This window comes from Rattus rattus, chromosome 3, assembly GCF_011064425.1.
Source record: "Rattus rattus isolate New Zealand chromosome 3, Rrattus_CSIRO_v1, whole genome shotgun sequence".
Lineage (NCBI taxonomy): Eukaryota > Metazoa > Chordata > Mammalia > Rodentia > Muridae > Rattus > Rattus rattus.
This window is the reverse complement of record NC_046156.1, coordinates 28,766,425-28,787,257: the sequence shown is the minus strand read 5'-3', so window position 1 is coordinate 28,787,257 and position 20,833 is coordinate 28,766,425. Positions and strand designations below refer to the sequence as shown.

Genomic DNA, 20,833 nt, shown 5'->3' with positions numbered 1-20,833 from the left:
CCCATGAACTATTCCGAAGGTCATGAACACTCGGGATGGGAGGGCTCGTGGTAACTTGCCACCTGCAGTTAAGTGCTTCAGTTCCCACAGCCTGAGAAAGTGCTGGAAATACTTTGTTGATGGTGTGGCTCTGACACTGCCGTCCTGTTCCTGTCAAGTGACAGCTCTGAAGAAGAACCTGTCAGTTGACAGAAACCGTTATTCACTGGAGACGTTTCTCTGTGTAATGGTAATGCCATGCTTGGGCCACTGTCTGGTGTTTGAGATAACCGTGAGCTCTATCGTTTGGTTTAATAAGATTTCTCTTTGCAGTGTAGTTCAAGTGAAAGATAAGCTTTCATGATAATGTAGCAAGCGCTAAATGTAAGAAGTGAATAATTTTGGAGAAAAAGACGATGTAAGAGCACATTAATGTAGTGAGTATTCACCGTACACCCCTCAAAGTAGACTTAAAATTTTATGATGTCACTTCATTAACTAGGGACGCTTCTTATCGATTGATTTTTTTCATCATTCTGCAATGGTGGCAAACCACAAGACCTTTCATTCCCATTTCATAGTTTAAGTTAACAGGATTTAAAATTAAAACCCTGGGGGTTGGGGATTTAGCTCAGTGGTAGAGCGCTTGCCTAGGAAGTGCAAGGCCCTGGGTTCGGTCCCCAGCTCCAAAAAAAGAACCAAAAAATAAATAAATAAAATAAAATAAAATTAAAACCCTGACGTGTCACTACGGAACATGCGGTGACTGAAATATCAGTCTCCATCTTAGGCCTGCGTGTTTGTTTTATGCTTCGGAAATATCCCTGTCCTCCGTGTCTGCCACTACCAAAAAGAACATGCACATGCCATCCGTTATGTCTAGGACACTGAGGAAACCATCCATTACATACCAGGAGAGCTTTGGTTCAACACCTGTTGCTCTCCGGGAATTAGCTGGAAACTTAATGAGCACCCACATGCCTTCCACAGCCCTCAGGGACGTGAACCAAGTGCCTAAATACAGGCACCAGACTTGTCTCGCGCTCACCTCAGTGTCCCGCTCTGAGGAAAGTGCTAATACCGTAGGCATACGTAAAGGAAGTCACTAAGACCAGGCATGACTTCATTTCAAACTGCTCTTGAGCTTCCTGCAGTTGAAAGTCCTCTCGCCATGTGGAAGGCATTTGGAATTCCTATTTCATGCATTCATGGTTCATATAGTGTCAAGATGTTCAACTGGGAAAATTAAATTATGTACAATGTACCATGCAGAAATTGATCTTCTGGAATGAGATTTGAGCTTAGAAAATTAGTTTTGTGAGCAAGCTTTCAAAAATGTTTGATGTTTCTCTTTTTTTCCCCCTCAAGTATCTCGTTGGATAAAAATGATTGGGCCTACCTTTTCTGATATCAGATAAAAAGGCAATAGTCCAAGTTGTTATTTTTGAAAATCTTATTCCTGAAACTTATCTTGAAAAATATATCGTTGACACATTCTCATGGTTCCACATCCTTCATAAATAGGCAGTGTTGACCAGCAACCCCCGGGCAAAGCGAATCAAAGCCTTCACTGATGGTGTGACTCAGGGCAAGCTTTGTAATCTCTCTGTGCTTCAGTTTCCTCACGAGAACAGTGACCATAGCACAGAGGTCTGCTGTGAGAATGCAATGAATGAATGAATGAATGAATGAATGAATGAATGAATGAATGAATGTGTGCATAGCTCCTGAAATGTCTCCCAGCATAGAGCAAGTGGCTGTTGTTGCTCCTTCTCTTAGGACAGCTCAGAATATTGGAAATGTTGTTCACACACCAGTTCAATATAGTCTTTCCTCATGTAAATAATCTTAACCTGTAGAAAATACATCTAGTTATACTCTATATAGATAAAAATTATGGATCCTCCTTAGATGGATGAAGGAAAGGAACCATTAAAAGCAATAAGACCGCCCATCCTCCCTGCCACCTGAGTGTATTCTGGGAGCAAAAGGCGAGCGTGTACAATGTCTGAGGATGCGGGATGTCTCTGTGAATATCCTCCTTCCTGGTCGTTCAGAGGAAAAGCAAAAGGACAACATAACACATCCCTGAGTGATGTTTGTCTTCCCGGGTCTGTGTTCCCTCGCTCAGAATGCTCGTTTTCAGCTCCCTCCACTTTCCTGAGAACCTCACAAATTTGTTTTTTTTTCTTGATGGCTGAATAATTTCACCATATTTTCATTACCTGCCATCTGTATGGACAGCTAGACTGTTTCCAGTCTATTGTGAATAGAGCAGCAGTGAACATAGCTGGGCAAGTGTCCCTCTAGTGAAACAGAAAGTCTTTTGGCTGAATGCCTAAGGGTGGTACAGCTGGAGCATGTAGTAAATTGATTTCCAGCTTTTCGAACACTCCACACTGACTTCCACAGCGGCTGCACCAGTTTGCACTCCCGCCAGCAGTCAAGAAGTGTTCCCGGTTCCCATGACAACATTTGTTATCACTTGCCTTTTGTTTTCTTTTCATCTTGACCGTTTTGACTAGGTAGGGCAAGATAAAAATCTCAAAGTAGGTTTCATTTCCATTTCCATTACAAAGCTGAGAATGTTGATCAGCTTCAAAACTAAGTCTCGGCCATTTGTGACTCTTCTTTTGAGAACTCTTTTTAGCTCCATGCTCCAGTTTTAATTGGGTTGTTTGTTTTCTTAATGGTTGGTTAATAGTTGTTTTGCGTTAGTTCTTTTTATATTCTAGATATTAACTCTCTGACAGATGTATTGGTGGTCAGGATTTTTCCTCCCTTTGTAGGCTGCCTCGTTCAAATAATGGTTTGCCACGGAGACTCAGTTTTAGTTTCAGGTGGTCCCTTGTCAGTGGTTGGTCTTCACGTCTTCCCCATCGAGGTCAGATTTTCCTTTTCTGCGCCTCTACACATATTCCCTACTCTCTACTCTGTCAGACTCAGGGTATCAGGCCCTCGATCCATTTGGAGTTGAATTTTATGAGCATAAAAGAACGAAGAATCGAGTTTCATTCTTCTACATGTAGGTATCCGTTTGGGTGGCAGTAATTATCTATTTGTTGAAGATGCTGTCTCTTGTGCAGTGTGTATCATTCGACTCTTTGTCAACAATAATCAGGTGACTGTAGGGGCCTGGGTTTATATGCAGATCCTCAGTTCTGTTCCATTAACCAGTATGTTTGTTTTGATGATAACACCAAACTGTTTTTATTCCTGTAGCTCGGTAGTAAAATGGAAACTGGGGAGCACTGATACCTCAGAAGGGTGGTTGTTGTTATTGTTCAAGATTATTTTGACTATCCTGGGGTTTTTTTTTTTTCTATTTCCATATGAAAGAATTTTTCCAGTACCTATGAGAAATTGAATTGAAATTATGATGCACGTTTTATTGAATCTGTAGGTTGCTTTTTGCAGGATGGCCAATTTGATAAGTAATATTAATCTTACCAACCCATGAGTATAGGGGGTCTTTCTTTCTTTTTTTTCTTTTTTTTTTTCTTTTTTTTGGGGGGGGTCTTGAAATTTTTGATGTACAAGCCTTCATTTTCCTTGATTAGACACATTCCAAGGTATCTGGGGGGCTCTTGTGAATCATGTCCTTTCTCTAATTTCCTCTTCAGTGCGTCTGTCACTTGTATGATTTTTCTCACAGATTTTCTTTTTTTTTTTAATATTTATTTATCTAATGAATATGAGCACACTGTAGCTGTCTTCAGACACATCAGAAGGGAGCATTGGATCTCATTACAGATGGTTGTGAGCCACCATGTAGTTGCTGGGAATTGAACTCAGGACCTCTGGAAGAGCAGTCAGTGCTCTTAACCACTGAGCCATCTCTCCAGCCCCTTCTCACAGATTTTCAATGCTTGCTTTTATCTTGCAGAAGATAAAAGTAGTTTGCTTTACCACATAAAGAAGTGAAGTTTAACCTATTACTACGGTATAAGGCAGCAACACATATGCACAAAATGAATTTTAAGATAAGTGAATAAACAAAGTTTTTATACATAAGAAACGAAATCAAGTTTTCAGTAGACAGGAAGACCTGTTACAGCAGCAATTACATCAAACCAGAAGAAGCTAGTTAGGTAGCAACACCATTTTCAAGGTTCCCCTTTCCTTGAAGCTTAATGGTTTTGCTCTGGCCTCCACATTAGTGGGAATCTGGCAGTCAGATCAAGAACTTAAAAGAGGGGTTGGGGATTTAGCTCAGTGGTAGAGTGCTTGCCTAGCAAGCGCAAGGCCCTGGTTCGGTCCCCAGCTCGAAAAGAAAAAAAAAAAAAAGAACTTAAAAGAGGCAGAGGGGTCTAAGGTGGCACGAAACTCTCTTATGTCATAGGAAGCCCCCCCCGACCTCGACGCAGTTTTCAGGGGGCAGAGGCATTGGTTTGGTATTTTCAGGGTTAAGTGCCAGCCTGGTGCTTTGTGAGCACCAAAGGTTTCTTCAGAAGCTGATGGAGGGGAATGTAGTCCGCCCCCTCAGAAACATCAGCACATCTCAAACCTGGCGGAGATAAATGTAGGGATGTAAAATTAATTCAGACAGGAAAGGAAATAAGACACCCTGTCCTCAGTGGATGGGAGATACCGTGTTATTTGTTGCTTGTGACTACTTCCTGCCTACATGAACCCCACTAAAGACGTGAGTAACTTGAAGCCCATCAAGGAAACCCATGCAACCAAAAATCAGAGATTTTTAGCAGCCATAATGAAGCTTCCAACCATGTCCTTCATGATGCAATTCTGCTAAGACCAAAAGAAAACACACACACACACACACACACACAGAGAGAGAGAGAGAGAGAGAGAGAGAGAGAGAGAGAGAGAGAGAGAGAGAGAAAGAATCAAAAGGACAGGTTAGTTGGCTTTAAATAAATCTGCTATTAAGTTCATTTTCATAGAGCAACTAAGATGTTTTAATTTATACTAAGATTTGATCTTTATGAGAAATAAGTGTTTTAGGGGCAAACTCTGCTTTACTTTTATAATTTCAGAAATCAGTCATTACCAAAACTGGCTTCCTAGCAGTTCTTAGCATAACAAATGTTATTGCTGTAATTCTCAAAAGCAGGTATCATGCTGACTTGAATTCTAATTATCCTTTAAGCAAGAAGAGCACTGTATGGCTAATGCATCCTGTGTCAAAACATATTAATCAACATTATTGGGAATGCTTTTAGCACCCAGGCAAATCAGCACATATTTTTCAAACCCCGTTGTACTATTTTGGGGGACAATGAAAATCAGATCTGTCCAGGAATTATAAATATCAGGGAAACCTGACTTGGTCTAGAGAGAGTTTTTAGACAGGTTAAGAAAATGATATATTTTACTTCTCTAATTGATAGTGACTTATAAAAATAAAGTAAATAGTAGTAAATGAAAAACCAGATATTTTTCTGGGAGTGAGAACTAATCAGTTAGGACTTTCTGGCCACCATTCTGCCTAACAGATGGTATGTTCTGGAAGTCTACATAGAAACATCTGGCAAGCCATTTCTGTGTAAATGAAACTGCCCCCCTCTCTCTCTATCTCTCATCCTTTCTTTGTTCATTGGACTAACAACCCCTGCTAAGGACTTGTTGACTCCTCTCACCTCTCTGAAGACAATCCTAGTGACCATTTAGAAGGTAGGGTGAACCCATCAGAGATACACATGCCCCTGCCGCTCCTGAAAGGTCAGTTAAGATTTTATTATGGAATTCTAGGGCTTCGTGAAATCTTTAGCAATCATTAGATTTCAGAAGAGCCATGTTCCTAAAAATCTCCCAGCTTTGTGTTTTTGTAATATAGATGGGCAGTGGTTGCTGGACATGGTTGTTGTCATGGGTGACAGACAAGACTGTAGTGGTTGTTGCTCTTATGGTTGGCAGACACAATCGTAGTGGTTGTTGGCAGACACAATCGTAGTGGTTGTTGCTCTTGTGGTTGTTGGGCGTGGCTGTATTGGCTACTGTGGTTACTTCCTCTGTTTCCCTTTAGCTTCTGTGCAGGAGACTTCACGTTTAAGTTGCTATTACAGTGAGACGTTCGGGGCGGTTGGTTTTTGTAGGAAATGGATAGTAGTTGAAGAAACTGACTACAAACAAAAATGCATCTTACCCCAAATTAAACTGGTGACATTCTACTCATTGTTAATTAAATTGCATGTTGTATGAAATAAAACCCAAATTTGCCAAATAAGACCAGAAAAAAAGTAGGAAAAGTAACATCGATATGTAGAAGAAACCCCCCCCCCAATCTCTTTAATGTCTGGCTTAAAAGACTACAGCCATATTCTCATCAACATTTCAACATTCTATCTCTAAATCTGTTGTTTGCCGTGATGTATTTTCTATACCTCAGATAGGCAATTGGACAGAGAATGGTTGTAGTCATTTATTCATACAGAATTGTTGATATTCTTTGATATAATTTACAAGCTCCATACGTGTCTATATCTAAAAGGTTAAACCCCGTACAGAACCTGGAACCGTGTCACTCGGATGCTGAAGGACGAACGCAGTCTTTGCATGCTCTGGAACAGTCCAATCTTTAAGCCCTCTCCAGCAATCTAAGGCCAGGGTTTCCCCCATCACATTTTCTGAACCACTACGGTAAGCCTGGGAGATAAGAAAGGTTAAGAACCCAAGATCTCAGTGGGGATCTTCATGCCCCAGCTCTATAAGTAATAGTTTCTCAAGTCTGAGAGAAAAGAGGCCAGTAAGTACCTCCTCCCCGCCCATCATGAGATGGCAAGATGGAGCCATGGCCCTCAGGTTACAGAGCGCGCTCGGAGGAGATAGGCACAAACCTGCAATCCCATAGCTAGATATGGTGAGATTTGCATTGAACATCGGAATATGAAATGTGTCAAGATGTGTGTTCATAACTGGTGGTTTTTTTTTTTTTTGGCATGGTGATTGTGAGCAACTAATGATACTAAAAGCCTTCCAAACCATGTAAGATCAATAGTACTAAAATTACTGAGACTATCAGATCTGTTGCTGGTTATATCTCTTGAAATTAAGTAATTTTACCCTGAACATTCCATTTAAAATTTTTAATATGTTTTTAAAGGAAGGAAAATGCCTTGATCCAGCTGCTGAGATAGCAGTGCCTTCCATATTTGAATGATGCAGTTGCATGCCTGGCTATTTTGTAAACTAAACACTAACTCAAATAAGGAATGAGTTTCTGCAACTTTTGCCCATTCTTCTTTTAATTCATGTGCTTTAATGGAGCTACCATTTAATTGGCTAAAGAGATCGTTTTAGGTTTTGCTTGAAAATGGGTCAAGACTTAAAGTGTGCAAGTAAACATCCAACCTCTGCATTACAATTTCAGAAGATCATAAACATCAGAACATGACCAATGACGCTAATACTCATCCCAGAATTGCTCTTGAAAGTGCGAGAAGACACACATTCAGATATACTGTAGCATAACATATCAGTATCAGTAAGACGCTATTACTTTATTAAAAGGAGTACTTTACTTAATAAATAAATGTATCCCTTATAGTATTTTGCTAAAGGTTGACTTACTCATCAATGATTTCTCTGAAATGAATTCATTTTTTGTTTTGAAATATTAAGAGGTGTGTCAAAATATTTGCCCAGGATTTCCCTTCCAGTAGGTGAAAGACCATGGGACCAGGTAGAAGAGGAGCTGTAGGGATAGCCTTAGATCAACCCCAACCAGTAGGTCCAACTCTTACCTCCCTATTCTCTGGGTGCCCAAGTCAGAGAAGATCTGTGAGTGGTGTGTCACCCAAAATGCTTTGTCAAGATGATACCCTTCTGTCTCCAACGACTTACTATATATGTAGTAAATGTGTGTGTGTGTGTGTATATATATATATATATATACACATACTATATATAGTATGTGTGAAAATTTCAGTTGTTTGAAACACAGATTCAAACATTTTAACATATCCATGAGACACGCTTTCTTTGCCTCCAAGCACCATGAAACAAGGTTTAGTGACAGCTATCTTAGAGGGAAATCAGTATCAGTAATTCTTCCCGAAATCATACAAACATAAATAAATCAGGAAATATGGAAATAGAACCATTATGAGTTTTGCTTTAAATTTTGGTTACGTATTTTATATTTTAGGCAGTTTTGTTTTCCTTGACTAGTTAAAAAGAAAATAAATTAAATGGCTAATCAAGACAACGTGAACACCAATTCAAGTTAGGGTTGGGTTTGTTTGTTTGTTTGTTTGTTTTGTTTTTAACGCCAAATATATAGTTTCTTTTCTGACACCATATCTCCAGCTTTCTGATTCAGACACAAACTAGATGTCTTCAATACAGTTCTATTCTATCTGCCCTTATTAGCCTCAGATATCACAGATTTTAGGACCAATCCCACAAGATTAACTTCATTTCAGTTGCAAGTGGGAAATTTCTGGGTTACTTAGATTATCTGCACTTTTTCTGGCATGCCTATGAATTTAGGGCAGTGGTTCTCAACCTTCCTAATTCTGTAACCCTTTAATCCTCATGTTGTGAAAACCTCTAACCTCTAAATTATTTTTATTGCTACTTCATAACTATAGTTTTGCTACTGTTATGAATTGTAATGTACATATCTGATATGCAGAATAACTGATATGTGACCCCTGTGAAGGGGGTTGTGGAACTCCCAAAGGGGTCACAACCCACATGTTGAGAACTAGTAATTTAGGGTTTCTCAGTATACCCATTTTAGGAATTGGCTCGAATGAGTCATGGTTCCAGAAAACACTGTGCTATGCTTGCTATTATAGTTATAAAGGCTGAAAAAGAATATCTGGTGAATAGGGCACTGTCTAGAAGACCCACTATTCACAAAAGCCTCTGTCCTTGTGGATCTAAATGCCCTACCCTTCTTGCGTATAACTATGTCTAGTGACTTGAAAAGTCTGTGCTAGCCCTGTCAGTTAAGGTTTCCTGCATGAGTGATGTAATCACTACCCTCTAGTGACTGAATCCCACCTCCAGCCATTCCCACCTCTCCTAGGTTAAGAAATGAACTGATTCAGGTGTGGTTAGAAGGGACTAGTTACAAGCAACAGAGGACATCTTTTACCATTCCTGTGACCCAGAGGGATCTAAGGCTTAGAAGTTCTGTTCCAGGACCTGGGCACCATTTATTATGCCATGGGATTTCCTCCAGGTAACAGAGATAGCGTTTGAGAGGTATAGCAAGAAGAGGGATTTTTCCTCTCATACCGAACATTACAAAATTGCTCCCCTGCCTATATCCATTGTTTCAGTTATGTAACATTGCCTACCGCCTTATCCTAAAGAGGAAAACAGTTGGCTTCTAGACTTCGAAAGACAAGAATTTCAAGTCAAGCATAGCAGCTGCCTCTGGCTCTGAGTCCCTGAGGAGACTGCAGTTGATCCAGGGCTGTGCTCTCTTCGTAAGGCTCAAAGAGGATGGAGTATCTACTACAAGCTTCCTCACAGGGCTCTTGGCAGGCCTTCAGTCCTTAGACTGTGGTAGCCCCATCGGGCTACTCAAAGCAGAGCAGTTTGCTTCCCTCAAAACAAGTGACCCAAGTACTACAGGAAAGACCCACCCCAAATAGAAGCCACTCGTCACAGCTTAGACTCAGATGTGATGTCCCTTACTCCCACCATATTTTATTCAGTAGATTTTCATAGTGAATCTACTCTTAACTCAAGAGGAAAAGATGTCACAAAGCTATGAATACATGAGTGGGGTCTTGTAAGCCCTTCTACATCCACCCAAACATGGTATGTCTTGATGTGATAAGTGTCAGGAAAGCCCAGAGCACAGATGAGAGAAGAAACTATCATAAACACATGCATCCAGTGGCCTTGTCACTCTCCAAAGTGACAAGTGTCTTTGGAGCTTTGCTCAGAATTTTCACTGATGATTATCTGATAGTAAGTAGTTGGATCTCAGCCAGAACAGCTATACATAGTCAAGGAAACGACATTGCAATAGGAAGAACCGTGCGAACCATCTGATGAATAACGCCTTTGTGTGCTATCTTTTTTAAAGGGAGAACCAGGCTTCATTGGTCCTCAAGGGGAACCAGGCTTACCAGGGTTACCAGGAACAAAAGTAAGTAGACCTTTATTCCCCCTTACTTTTCTGTGAAAATTGTGTGATGTCTGTCAAAAGAAAAGGGCGATGACTCTACTATTTAGGTGACTGGATGTGTCTGCCTTGGAACCGAGGCAGCCTGACCCACCCAGGCATGCAACTGGAACTTATATCTAAGACTTCAGCCATTGCTGCTGGTGGGTGGAATATAGCAGTTGTCAAAGATTGTCCTCTAGATTCTTCAGGAAGTGTTGAGATGCTTCCCAGCTACCTGGAGAGGTAACTAAGCAGAAAGGAGGGCTGGAGGTCGCCATCCCCTGCTCTGCCACATCTATCTTAGGGTACATTCGTAAATTGGACGCTAATCCCATGCCCACGGATGTCACAGAGATTTCTAAATACTTCGCTCCACAAGGATCTACCCTGAATGGTGTTTTCAGAAGTGTTCTATAATGAAAACCATCTCTTAGTGTTCTATTTGGGAACCATAAAGTGGACCCTAAAACAAAAACTGTATGCTGCCTCTCGTTAAGAATACAGTGCTGCAGATATTGTCAGACCTGGTGGTCTTGCTTTATCTACCCATGAGACATAAAAAGAGAGGACTCTGATGATGGCGCTGCACTCGTGACAGACTCATGAATCAAAGAGGCAAAGTGACATCAGCTTACAGTCATTTATTTTTAAACCATGGCAGACTCTGGTTCGGTGAGTTCTGCGTTCACCAGAAATGAGCCAAGGGTGATTTCCAATAGTTAAAGGACTATGTCATGGTCTATTCAGACAGACTAGTCCTCATTTCTGCCTTGGTCAAGTGAAAATGACTCTAATCCTAGTGAGTAGAAACTATCCATTGCCTAAGGGGACTGGAACTCGGTAGGGTTATGCAATGGTTGTTTTCCAAGGAAATCTCATTTTCGCATAATGAGCTATCAGGCCCATTAGCAAAATATGGAAAATTTCTGCTTAAGCCTGAACAGATTCACACGAGATAAACCTTTCTGAGAGAAAAAAATAAATTGTCTGTTGATATGAAAACTGTTGCATTTATTGGAGCTTGGAGCTTTAAAGCCAGGGGAGGAGAGGAGGGGTCCAGGCAGAGAAGACTCTCCACCACTACAGGAGGAGAGAGTCTCAGAAGAGGAAGCCATCGGGGTGTCCTGTAGATTTTTGCTATACAGAGGAAGGTAGACAAACCCAGCTGGCACAGATACTTATCCGTAAATACCCTGTTTATAGATAATGGGTATACCATTCCACGGTTTCCGAGAGAGGGAGAGCCAGACATAGAAGTGTGAAGTTGGCAGTAATTGCTGTTAGGAAGGAACTTGGCATGATTGTGAAGAATAGAGACTTTACTCTGCACCCCTAGGAGAGGAAAGGGTTGTGATGTGCCTGTGTGGTGTTTCTACAAGCCAGTGTATGCACAGAAAGCCATTGTTAGCAGTATTCCAAATGTACTTGCCTCTCTTAACAAGAGTTGTATCCTAAGGGGAGATTTCCAATTTGAAAATCTATTCTGACCCAGCAATGGTCTTTTACAATTTTTGTACATGGTCTGTATTTGTATCCCTAATAGTAGACCTAAAAATAAACAAATATGGTAAGTTTAACTTTCAGGGCAGTGAAGATAGATCTAGATATCTGTAGAATGGATGGCAGGTCCCTAAGCATGTCCCTGTGCCTTTGTCTAAGCCACATCTGCCTAGAAGACTTAAGTTTCTGTCAGAGTAGAAGAAAACAGGACATCACAGTACAAAGTGTGGAACTTCACCACTGCGCTGTATACATTTTTGCTAGAATTACTTAAAATTTGTTATAGAATATGAATGGATGTCCATTGTACAACAACAACAACAACAACAATAATAATAATAATAATAATAATAATAATAAAGTTAGTAATAGACCATATTGATACCTTCAAAGGTCCTTACATTTATTCACATAGCTGCATAGTAGACATTTAACAAACCGTTTCCGTGTTTATAGTGGAGAGTAGAAGGAAGAGTTGCATTAGTACTTGGAGCGTTCTAGAGACACAGAAGGAACAGCAGTGAGTGAATGGGTAGGAGGGTCAGTGGCTAGGTAGGTAAACATGTATGTATATACATGAATGCATACATAAATAGACATGGCTAAGGAGGGGGTTTGTTAGGAGAATTGACTCGTGTGGTTATGGAGGCAAAGATGTCCCATGTAAGCCAGTTACCCACAAACTGGAAGGATGCTAGTAATGTGGTTCTACCCGGGCCTGAGGGTTTCAGAATCCTGGAAGCTGATAGATACTTAATCTCCCAGGCAGCAGTTAAAGGTCTGAGATGTGGTGCACGGTGCTAGTCTTGCCATCCGGGCAGAAGACTAGAGTTGTGGTGTCACGGAGCTCCGAGGGAGAGACAGCGTGTCTGTCCTCTGCCTTTTGTTCTATCCATCCCAGGCCAAATGGGTATTTTAAGGGTGAGCCTTCCCCACTCAGCCCACTGACCGAGGTGCAGTCCCCTCATAGAAACAATAAGAGTGTTTTAGCCGTTCTACAGGAACTCACTGACCCAGTCAAGATGGCACCAGAAATTAACAACGTCGGATTGGTTTGCCCATGAAATGGAATCAGTCGTGTTCAGAGATTAACACAGTGCTGGCACACTGTGCATAGCAGCGACCTTCTGTTAACCTTGGTTTTATGGAACTCCTGTATACCTCGCCAGAGAACAACCATGGGGAGGCTAGTATTTATCTGTTTTTCAATTTGTGACAGGGCGAACGTGGGGAGGCGGGGCCTCCTGGAAGAGGTGAACGAGGGGATCCTGGAGCCCCTGGGCCAAAGGTCAGTTATTCTTATATTGAAAGATAGCACTCTTTGGTCTGGGAATGTTAGACCACACAACTGACTAACTCTTCAACAGATACGAAAACAACCCAAATCACAAACACCTCATTGAAATGCACACTGGTGGCTAGCAGTTTTGAAGTTCAACTTTTCTTGTTTACTCTGTGCAGCTCAGTGAAGAAATTTAATAACATCTCTGGATGTAAATGGACAGGTGCCATTGTGTTACACATTATCGCTCAATGCATGTTACAGCCAGCTGAGGGGAAAATCCTTGTTGCCGAGTGCTGTGTCCGTTTCCACGGTAACTGGTGGCATGTAACACCTTGAAAATAGTAGAGCTAAGGTTTTATTTGCCATGCAATCTTTATTTATGTGAACATTATGCAAACTAACGTGGTCAAACTGTAGTCAAATAGCCAGCCCCTCTTGGAGACAGAGGGACTGATGTAGTCTCTGAAGGAAAAGAAATCTGTGCACATAAGCCCTGTGGAGACCCTTAAGAGTCATTCACACGGCTCTCTGCAGCCACTGAGGGAAAACTGTCTCCAAAGTCATAACGGATAGAAGTCGGTGGAGACCAGGGGGCGAGCACCTGCTCCTGTGATATGTGGGTCGTGTGTTCCAATGACCAACATTACCCAGCACCGTGTTGGGCAGGGCAGATAAAGTGTGTCCATGATTCCTCGTGACTCTGACACTGTTCTTACCTTCCCTGTCCTTCTCTTTCTCATCTCCATGCTCTCGTACAATAGGGGAAGCAAGGTGAATCAGGAGCTAGAGGCCCCAAGGGGTCAAAGGTCAGTAACCGATACCCATTTTGATGTGACTTCAGGCCTTCGAGATCCACGTCTTTTGCCTTTTCCACAAAGAATCCTGTTGTAGATTTAAAAAAAGAATTTTTTTTTAATTTGGGGGGTTTACATCCAGTTTGTCCCTGTGATTGCATCACAAGACACCTGGCTTCTTTTCCTTTGTTCTTGTCTGATCTCATCCTTTAGACTATTCTTTTGTAACACGTGTGTGTGTGTGTGTGTGTGTGTGTGTGTGTGTGTGTGTGTGCGCGCGCGCGCGCGCACCACCAGACACATGACACATGTGGAGGTCAGAGGGTAATCTGCAGGAATCAGTTCTCCCCCTCCACTGCCTGGGATCCAGGATGGCGCTCAGGTTGTCAGGCTTGGTGACAATGGTGACACGTGTCTTTACCTGCTGAGCCATTTGCTAGCCCCCTTCAGACTAATCTTTAAGAGGGGGTGTATTTCATGTTTCTTGAGAATAGCTTATTTGGGGAAACAAGTGATTTATATAATGTATGCCCTTCACTCCCATTTCCTATCTTGGTGACAGATATTCATGGTATACTTCAGTTTGTTACCTAACGCCATTCAGAGAGGTAAAGTGTCACGCTAGGAGTCGGAAAGTGGCCCTGTCAGTTAGACTGCTCCCTGTACGTGTGAGGCTCTGAGTTCGAATCCCCAGAACCCACAAAACAACGGAAGCATCTGTAATTCCTGCACTGCTGCGAGAAGATAGGAGGAAAGGCAGGGCTAGCCTGGCTCACACCGTGGAAGAATACCAAAGAGACCCTGTTTCAAATTAGGTGGAAGACGGGCATGGACTCCAAGGTTGTGCTCTGACCTGCATACACTCAATGTAACTCAATGCAGGCACATGCACACCCATTAAATAATGATAAAACTAAATGTCACCACCAATAGCAGTGGTCCCTTCATCAGGATCCTTATACTCTCTGAAATAGCGTGTACGCTGTCACTTAAAATTAGCTAATACCCAGGAAAAATATAAAAATGGGACTAGAGATTAGAGCCTGCTAATTCCTTATTGATGAAGTTAATTATTGTGGCCTGTATTAGTAGTAAAGCCTGCATGGGAAAAATCATAACTGCACATTCTCCTTCCCTTAATTGGTCCTTGTCTACAGACTGGAAGATGCTCTGAGTTTCATATACAAAAGGGCTCTGATTTTAAAATATTTTTAAAACCTTTAAATAAACCCAGATTTCGATGTTTTCTACTACTTGGCTGTATAGACTTCGGATGATTTGAAGAGTTTAGGCTATTCTTGGTATCTCTGTAGGTGGGGTTATGACACTGTAAATAAAACCCCAGAGATTATTTCTTACTGCTTTGAAAGAGAAAAAGGGAGAAGGCAGAAAGGGGAGGGGGGTCAAAGAGAAAAAGAAGGGGAGATAGGGCATAAAGGAAGCCTGGTCAACCTGGTCTCTCTGGCTGCCCTCAGCTTCAGCGCTGAGTGTTAAAATAGCTACAGGTCGATCTGTCATCAGAGGGAGGTCTAGCCTCTGACTTTACATTCCCACTACAGTCCTTCCTGTCCCTGGTATCTCTACTTTTCTTCTCTTGGAACAGGTGACATGGTGGCTTGGCCCTTTTCCCTTTCCTCAGACTCCTTCAGAGGAAAGCAGCCCTGCTCAGTTTGAAGATAAAGGTCACTTTGGGTGTCATGGGCATCAGTCATTTTGCTTTTGCAAATCCCACCTGGCCAGAGAGTACATGGTCAGTCTGATGCTCCAAGACACCCCGTTTTCTGAGAAGGATTGAGGTGATGCTGCTGGTGGTTGCTTCGTATGTGTGCAGTCCACGTTTAAAGTGCTGCTGCGTGGTAACAAATGACTCTTTGTATGTGAGCAACTTGTCCATCAGTGGTCCTCCAGCTAATTTATGGTTTTGGGTTTTTGGTTTTGTTTTGTGGCCAAAGGGTGATCGTGGAGACAAAGGAGACTCTGGAGCTCTGGGACCACGGGTGAGTGTTTTCTTGTCTAAACTCAGATTCGAAGGCGTGTTGGTGCGATTTTGTGAGTAGCACCTGAACAGACAGTGCACAATAAAAACATTATGATAGACCCCGATTGTTCCCAGCCTGCCTGCATCCTTCCTACTTGTTTTTAAGGAGCGGGCACTGTAGAGATTCTTAGCATACAATACACTTTATTCTGGAACAAAAGGTAGAAACCCTACAGCTTCCCAGATACTGAGGCGTCTATTTTTCAGTTAAGCCAATATTCCATATATTTGCATGGCATTAGGATTTGGGTCATGGAAACTCTGCAGAAGATGTAACAGGCAGAATAGAAGTCTAGATGTGCAGAGAGATGTGTGTGGTCTAGTAGTCTTGAGGGGGGTTGTGTATTTGTGGATGTATAATATTCTTTTGTTTTGTTTTCCATTTCTTCTAATTTTGGATAAATTGGGACATATGGAATAACAGTCCTATGGGAACCCAATCATTTCCTGCAGAGCATTGTTTGGCATTTCTCTCTTTTTAAGGAATGAGGAAGCAACTTCTGACATAGGGATGAGTAGCAGGAGGTTAGGGGTTATCTTAATAAATACAAAGACAGCCAATAATTTCCCAGATGCACAGTTTAACTTGTGCTTTGGCATCAGTATCACACCTACCACAGACAGGAAGCTAGAACTGACCCCTCTCCTTTACAATGTGAATGAATTGAAGCGCAATTATTATTCTGAAATGCACCTGTGTCTTAGAAAATAACAGTCGGGAGAGGGAGCCTCAAGCTACTCCACTTTACCACGGTCTTCTATACTAGACTAACACCCATGACTTGTTCTTGGTTTGTTTTTCGTTGCAGGGTCCTCCTGGGCAAAAGGGAGATCCAGGAGCCACTGAGATCATAGACTACAATGGCAACCTCCACGAGGCCTTACAGGCAAGTGACTGTTCTCCACCCTAAGACACACGGAGAATGACACACACAGATAAGTGTGTGTGGTAAGCGGTGATAAAATACCAGGCCCAACCACAACTTCTGAAGGAGGTTATTTTAGCTGATGGTTCCAGAAGGCTCGAGTTTATTATGGCATGAAGGCTTGGCATCAGGCGCAGGAAGCTGTGAGCTCACATCTTTATCTGGCCTTCTGCTCTAAGTTCTTTCCTTCTTCCTCTAGTGAAGCTGTTCTCTTTCAGTAATTCGCAGCTTTACCCATCCTAACCTTTGCTAGCCTAAAGTCTCCAGTCTTCCCTTCGGTCGAACAGTTATTCCCTCTGTGTCGTAGCGAGCTCTTCCCGGTCAGTCCTGCCGTTTCTGGGGTCTGTATACTGCTCCAGTGTTTGGAAGAGTTTCTCCATGTTTTCCTTACTGGCTTGCACAAATGCGCCCTGTTCTGCTGGGTACTTTTCCCACCCAGTGCATGGCTCATCTTATCAACAAACCACTAGAGATTAGTGACACCATGTGCCTTCCCTTTGCTCCAGACAGAAGGTTTAGAAGCATCTTCCGGCTGTTCTTGAAGTTTGTCCTAGCAGGAGCTATCTCAAGGCACATCCCAGAATACTCATTCCCAAATATTGTCCATTCTGTCCAAATACTGTACATTCCCAAATATTGGTCCAAAAGCTATTTACTTCATATCTAACACCAGATCAATCCTGTGACCAATTCTGCCTCCCCCGGTGTCTCCTTGCCCTTCTAATCTAACCTGTGAATGCCTCTCAGGCTGGTTTTTTTCCATAAGCCGCCATTACTTTCATTACTATAATTTGCTAAAATCTCTTCATGAGTCTTTATTGCCTCCTGGCCCAAGACCAAGCTCCTCCATCTGACATCATTTAAGGCTCTACACTGCTGTATTTTCTTCCAGGATATTTTTTCCCACAATGTGGTCATTTTTCTCATATCTCTACAGATCTCTTTTGCCTAGGTTCATCCATTATTTTTCCTTTCTTTTATCCACTGAATCTGATTCATAAATTCACTGCTGTCACCAGCTGGACTCTTCCTCTAAGTCCATCCAGTAAGTCAGGGTCCAGTGTTGTGACATAGGATTACTCTCTAATCACGTAATTGGCTTTGGTTTTTAAATACCACGGTCTCCATTTCTTGGTGACAGAAAATGTGTCCTGTGTTTACGTTGCCTGGGCTTGTAAGTGTGCAATGAGCAGTTAGCGTTCAGTGATTGGTTGAATGATTATATTTTTTTTGCGTACAAGCCATTTCTTAGCTCAGAAACAAACAAGGATTCCTTAACTAAGTTTCTCTATTTTAGACCTATTTTAATGTTTCTGTCCGCATGATTTTGCCGATGTCATCTAATTTTCATAGTTTTAGGTGGGCTTCACTACTACTGCTGGCCTTTTTATTTCCAAGGTTCCTATTTGGACAAATATGGATTGGATAATACATTCGGCCAACAGACTGATTTAGCATTCCTCATTACAAGTGGCTAAACATAAACAGTAACCTTGGGGTTATTGTCAAATTCTTGAGCCAATTTTCTAAATGTTTCCCTTTCCTACTACAGGTTGATAATTTTAAATGGAGAGACAAAGAACAGGAAGGTTTATGTTTAGTTTTTTTGTTTTTTGGTTTTTGGTTTTTTTTTTTTTTTTTTTGTTTTGTTTTGTTTTTTTTTTGACCTACAATGTTTTCAAGTTTGTACTTAGTATAAAATAGGGACAAAGCTTAAACTTTATTAACAATATTATACATTTCTCTTAAACTACTTCCAACTGCTCCACAGGCCTCATCTCCACCTTAAGTGGCATTCCAGTTACTTTCTGTGCTCCGACCTTCCCCGCCACACCAAAAAGAACATCTTAGAGGGAAACTTTTAGATTATGGTTCCCATCATGGTAGAACAGACATGGTGAAAGACATAGCTGTTCACATTCTGTTCACACTCAGGACACAGAGTGTGAGGGAGGGTTGTGGGTGTGGAGTGAGGCTATAAACCCTCAAAGCCACCTCCAGTGTCACACTTCCAGAAAGGTTCTACCTTCTAAAAGTCCTATAAACTTCCCAAGCCGCACCACAAACTTGGGACCAAGCATTCAAATATATGAGCCCCTGAGGAGCCCTTCTCCTCCCAAGCGTCCTGAGAGGCATCCACATCTCTACTCTTCCAAGAAATCCTCCCGTTTTACTGGCATTTTCTGCAGCATATTGAAGTGTTTTTAAAGCGTTCTTTGCATGAGCGGGCGTATGGGCTACGCTTATACTGAAGTGGACATGTCTGTATCATTCTTCCCTCTGCCACGTATGAGCTGGGTCATTTTAGGAGAATCACTGTATCTATGCTTCACTGACCTTGTCTGCAGAATGGAGTTGATGTTTCTGTAAGAGCTCGGGAAATACGGAGTTGTCCTGAGGGTAGTTTTTAAGAACTCCTGAACAGTTTTGACTCAAGTTTCTAAAAGCACTGTGCTTTTTGGAAAATAAATCTGACAGCTGCTTCTTGAAATGCTTCTTGATACACACTCCCAGCGTCCCTGTCTCATCTCAAGTTCTGTATGACTGTAAAGCGGATCCAGTCTGTATCCATCCTAGTCACTAATTTCATATTGTCTCCAGACCCAATGATATATTATTGTTGGGGACCCCAAACGCTGTGTTTATAAAGACCTTAGAGTCATTTTCGGTTGAAGGCTTATTTGTTTATCTTCCTAACAAAGTACCCGAGTGGATTAAGGGTCTCTAATAAAAATCAATCAAGTCAGGGGCATTAGAGGAAGAGGGAGCTGGTAAACATTTATTCTCCTCAATCTCTAACCAATGATGGATGACGCTTGTTTCATGATTGTATCCTTTAAAAAAAAAACAAAAAACACTTTGTCCAAAACTCTAGAATAACTACATGGATATGAGTATATTACAGTTACAGGATCTCATTAGAACCATAAATTTTCACATTGCTTTGATTAAAAACTGCAATTCTATGGCACAGTACAGATTATAAAAAAAAAATTATTGAGCCTTGTTTAAGTAACTTTTCTGGGTCCAGTATCTGATGTAGGAGATAAAATAGTTGAAGCAGTATGCATATTATGTGCCTGAGTTACTTGGCATTCTGAATTTGGTATTTATAATTTCCATCCGTTCATTTGTAGTTAAACGAGAAACAAAATTAAACTCATGTAACTGCTGATTATATGCTTTTGACTGGAGCTGAAGTTGTGGAAGAAAATAAAAACGTAATGTGTCTCATTATTTTTCTTTTTGACACCAAGCAACATTAAAAAAAAAAAAGAGTTTATCTCAACTGCTGGGACCCATCTTCCCTCCCTGCCCAGTCCTACCCCAGATTCCCTAGTCTTATCTTCTCCATGAAATGTCCACATTCCCCAAACTAACATGTGCTGTGTTCTGGTTCTGCAAGTTACTCTCCTGTGTCTGTTCTGTTGGAGAGAGGATCAAATTATGTTGGTCTACAAAAACAAAAGATATTGTGGTTTATGTGAACATTGCCTTAAGCCTTTTTGTTTTGATTCAAGATGGTTAAAGATTCACAATTCACAATAAAACATCTCTGTTTCCTAGGTTTCTTTTAAAAAAAAATCACTATCACTGTCTGTACCATAATTGAAGATTATCTTTATGTACTTAACATACAATTGCATCACTTCCCTTCTCTTTGCTCTGACCTCTCCCACACCCAAAACAGGCTCCCAAATTCACAGTCTCCTCTTATAAACTGTTTCTGTTTCACATAAATACAGCCTGATCCTCTGGTATTGGATAATCATTAAGGGGCTTATTCCTGGGGAAGACTAATTCTCCTCTCAGAATTTGTTAATTGCTCGCTCCATCTAGGAATGGAAGGTCCTGGGAGCTGTCTCCGTCCTACGTTGGGATATCAGCTGCTGGATTTGCTCAGGTCTTGTCTAGACAGCCATGATGTTGATATCTTACAGGTGTCCCTTCCTTGTCATAGCTAGAAGGGATAGTCCAACAGAAGAGTGCCTGGTTCTCTGCCTCTTAGAATCTTTCTGTCCCCTCTTTCTAGATGTTTGCTGAGCCTTAAGGTTCAAGAGTTGCAGTGTACATATATCAGCTAGGACTGGGCCCCCTCAGGGCCTATTGGTTTATGCAGTTTAACAAGTCATGGTTTCCGGTAGTGGTCTCCTGCTTCGGCAAAATAGAGGTCAAATTTGCATCATTATAAAAAGTGAAGAAATGGCCTATTCTTTGGCA

General features: G+C 41.5%; 1 protein-coding gene across 1 annotated transcript in view; it reads left to right on the top strand.

Annotated features, from left to right (window-relative positions):
• The window catches only part of Col25a1 (collagen type XXV alpha 1 chain), a 394,115-nt gene that overhangs the window by 330,190 nt on the left and 43,092 nt on the right, over nucleotides 1-20,833 (top strand). Inside the window, exons 19-23 of the mRNA XM_032897332.1 lie at nucleotides 9,989-10,051; nucleotides 12,789-12,857; nucleotides 13,616-13,660; nucleotides 15,601-15,645; nucleotides 16,496-16,573. Of these exons, the coding sequence (XP_032753223.1) occupies nucleotides 9,989-10,051; nucleotides 12,789-12,857; nucleotides 13,616-13,660; nucleotides 15,601-15,645; nucleotides 16,496-16,573 (300 nt within the window). The remainder of the gene's footprint in view (nucleotides 1-9,988; nucleotides 10,052-12,788; nucleotides 12,858-13,615; nucleotides 13,661-15,600; nucleotides 15,646-16,495; nucleotides 16,574-20,833) is intronic.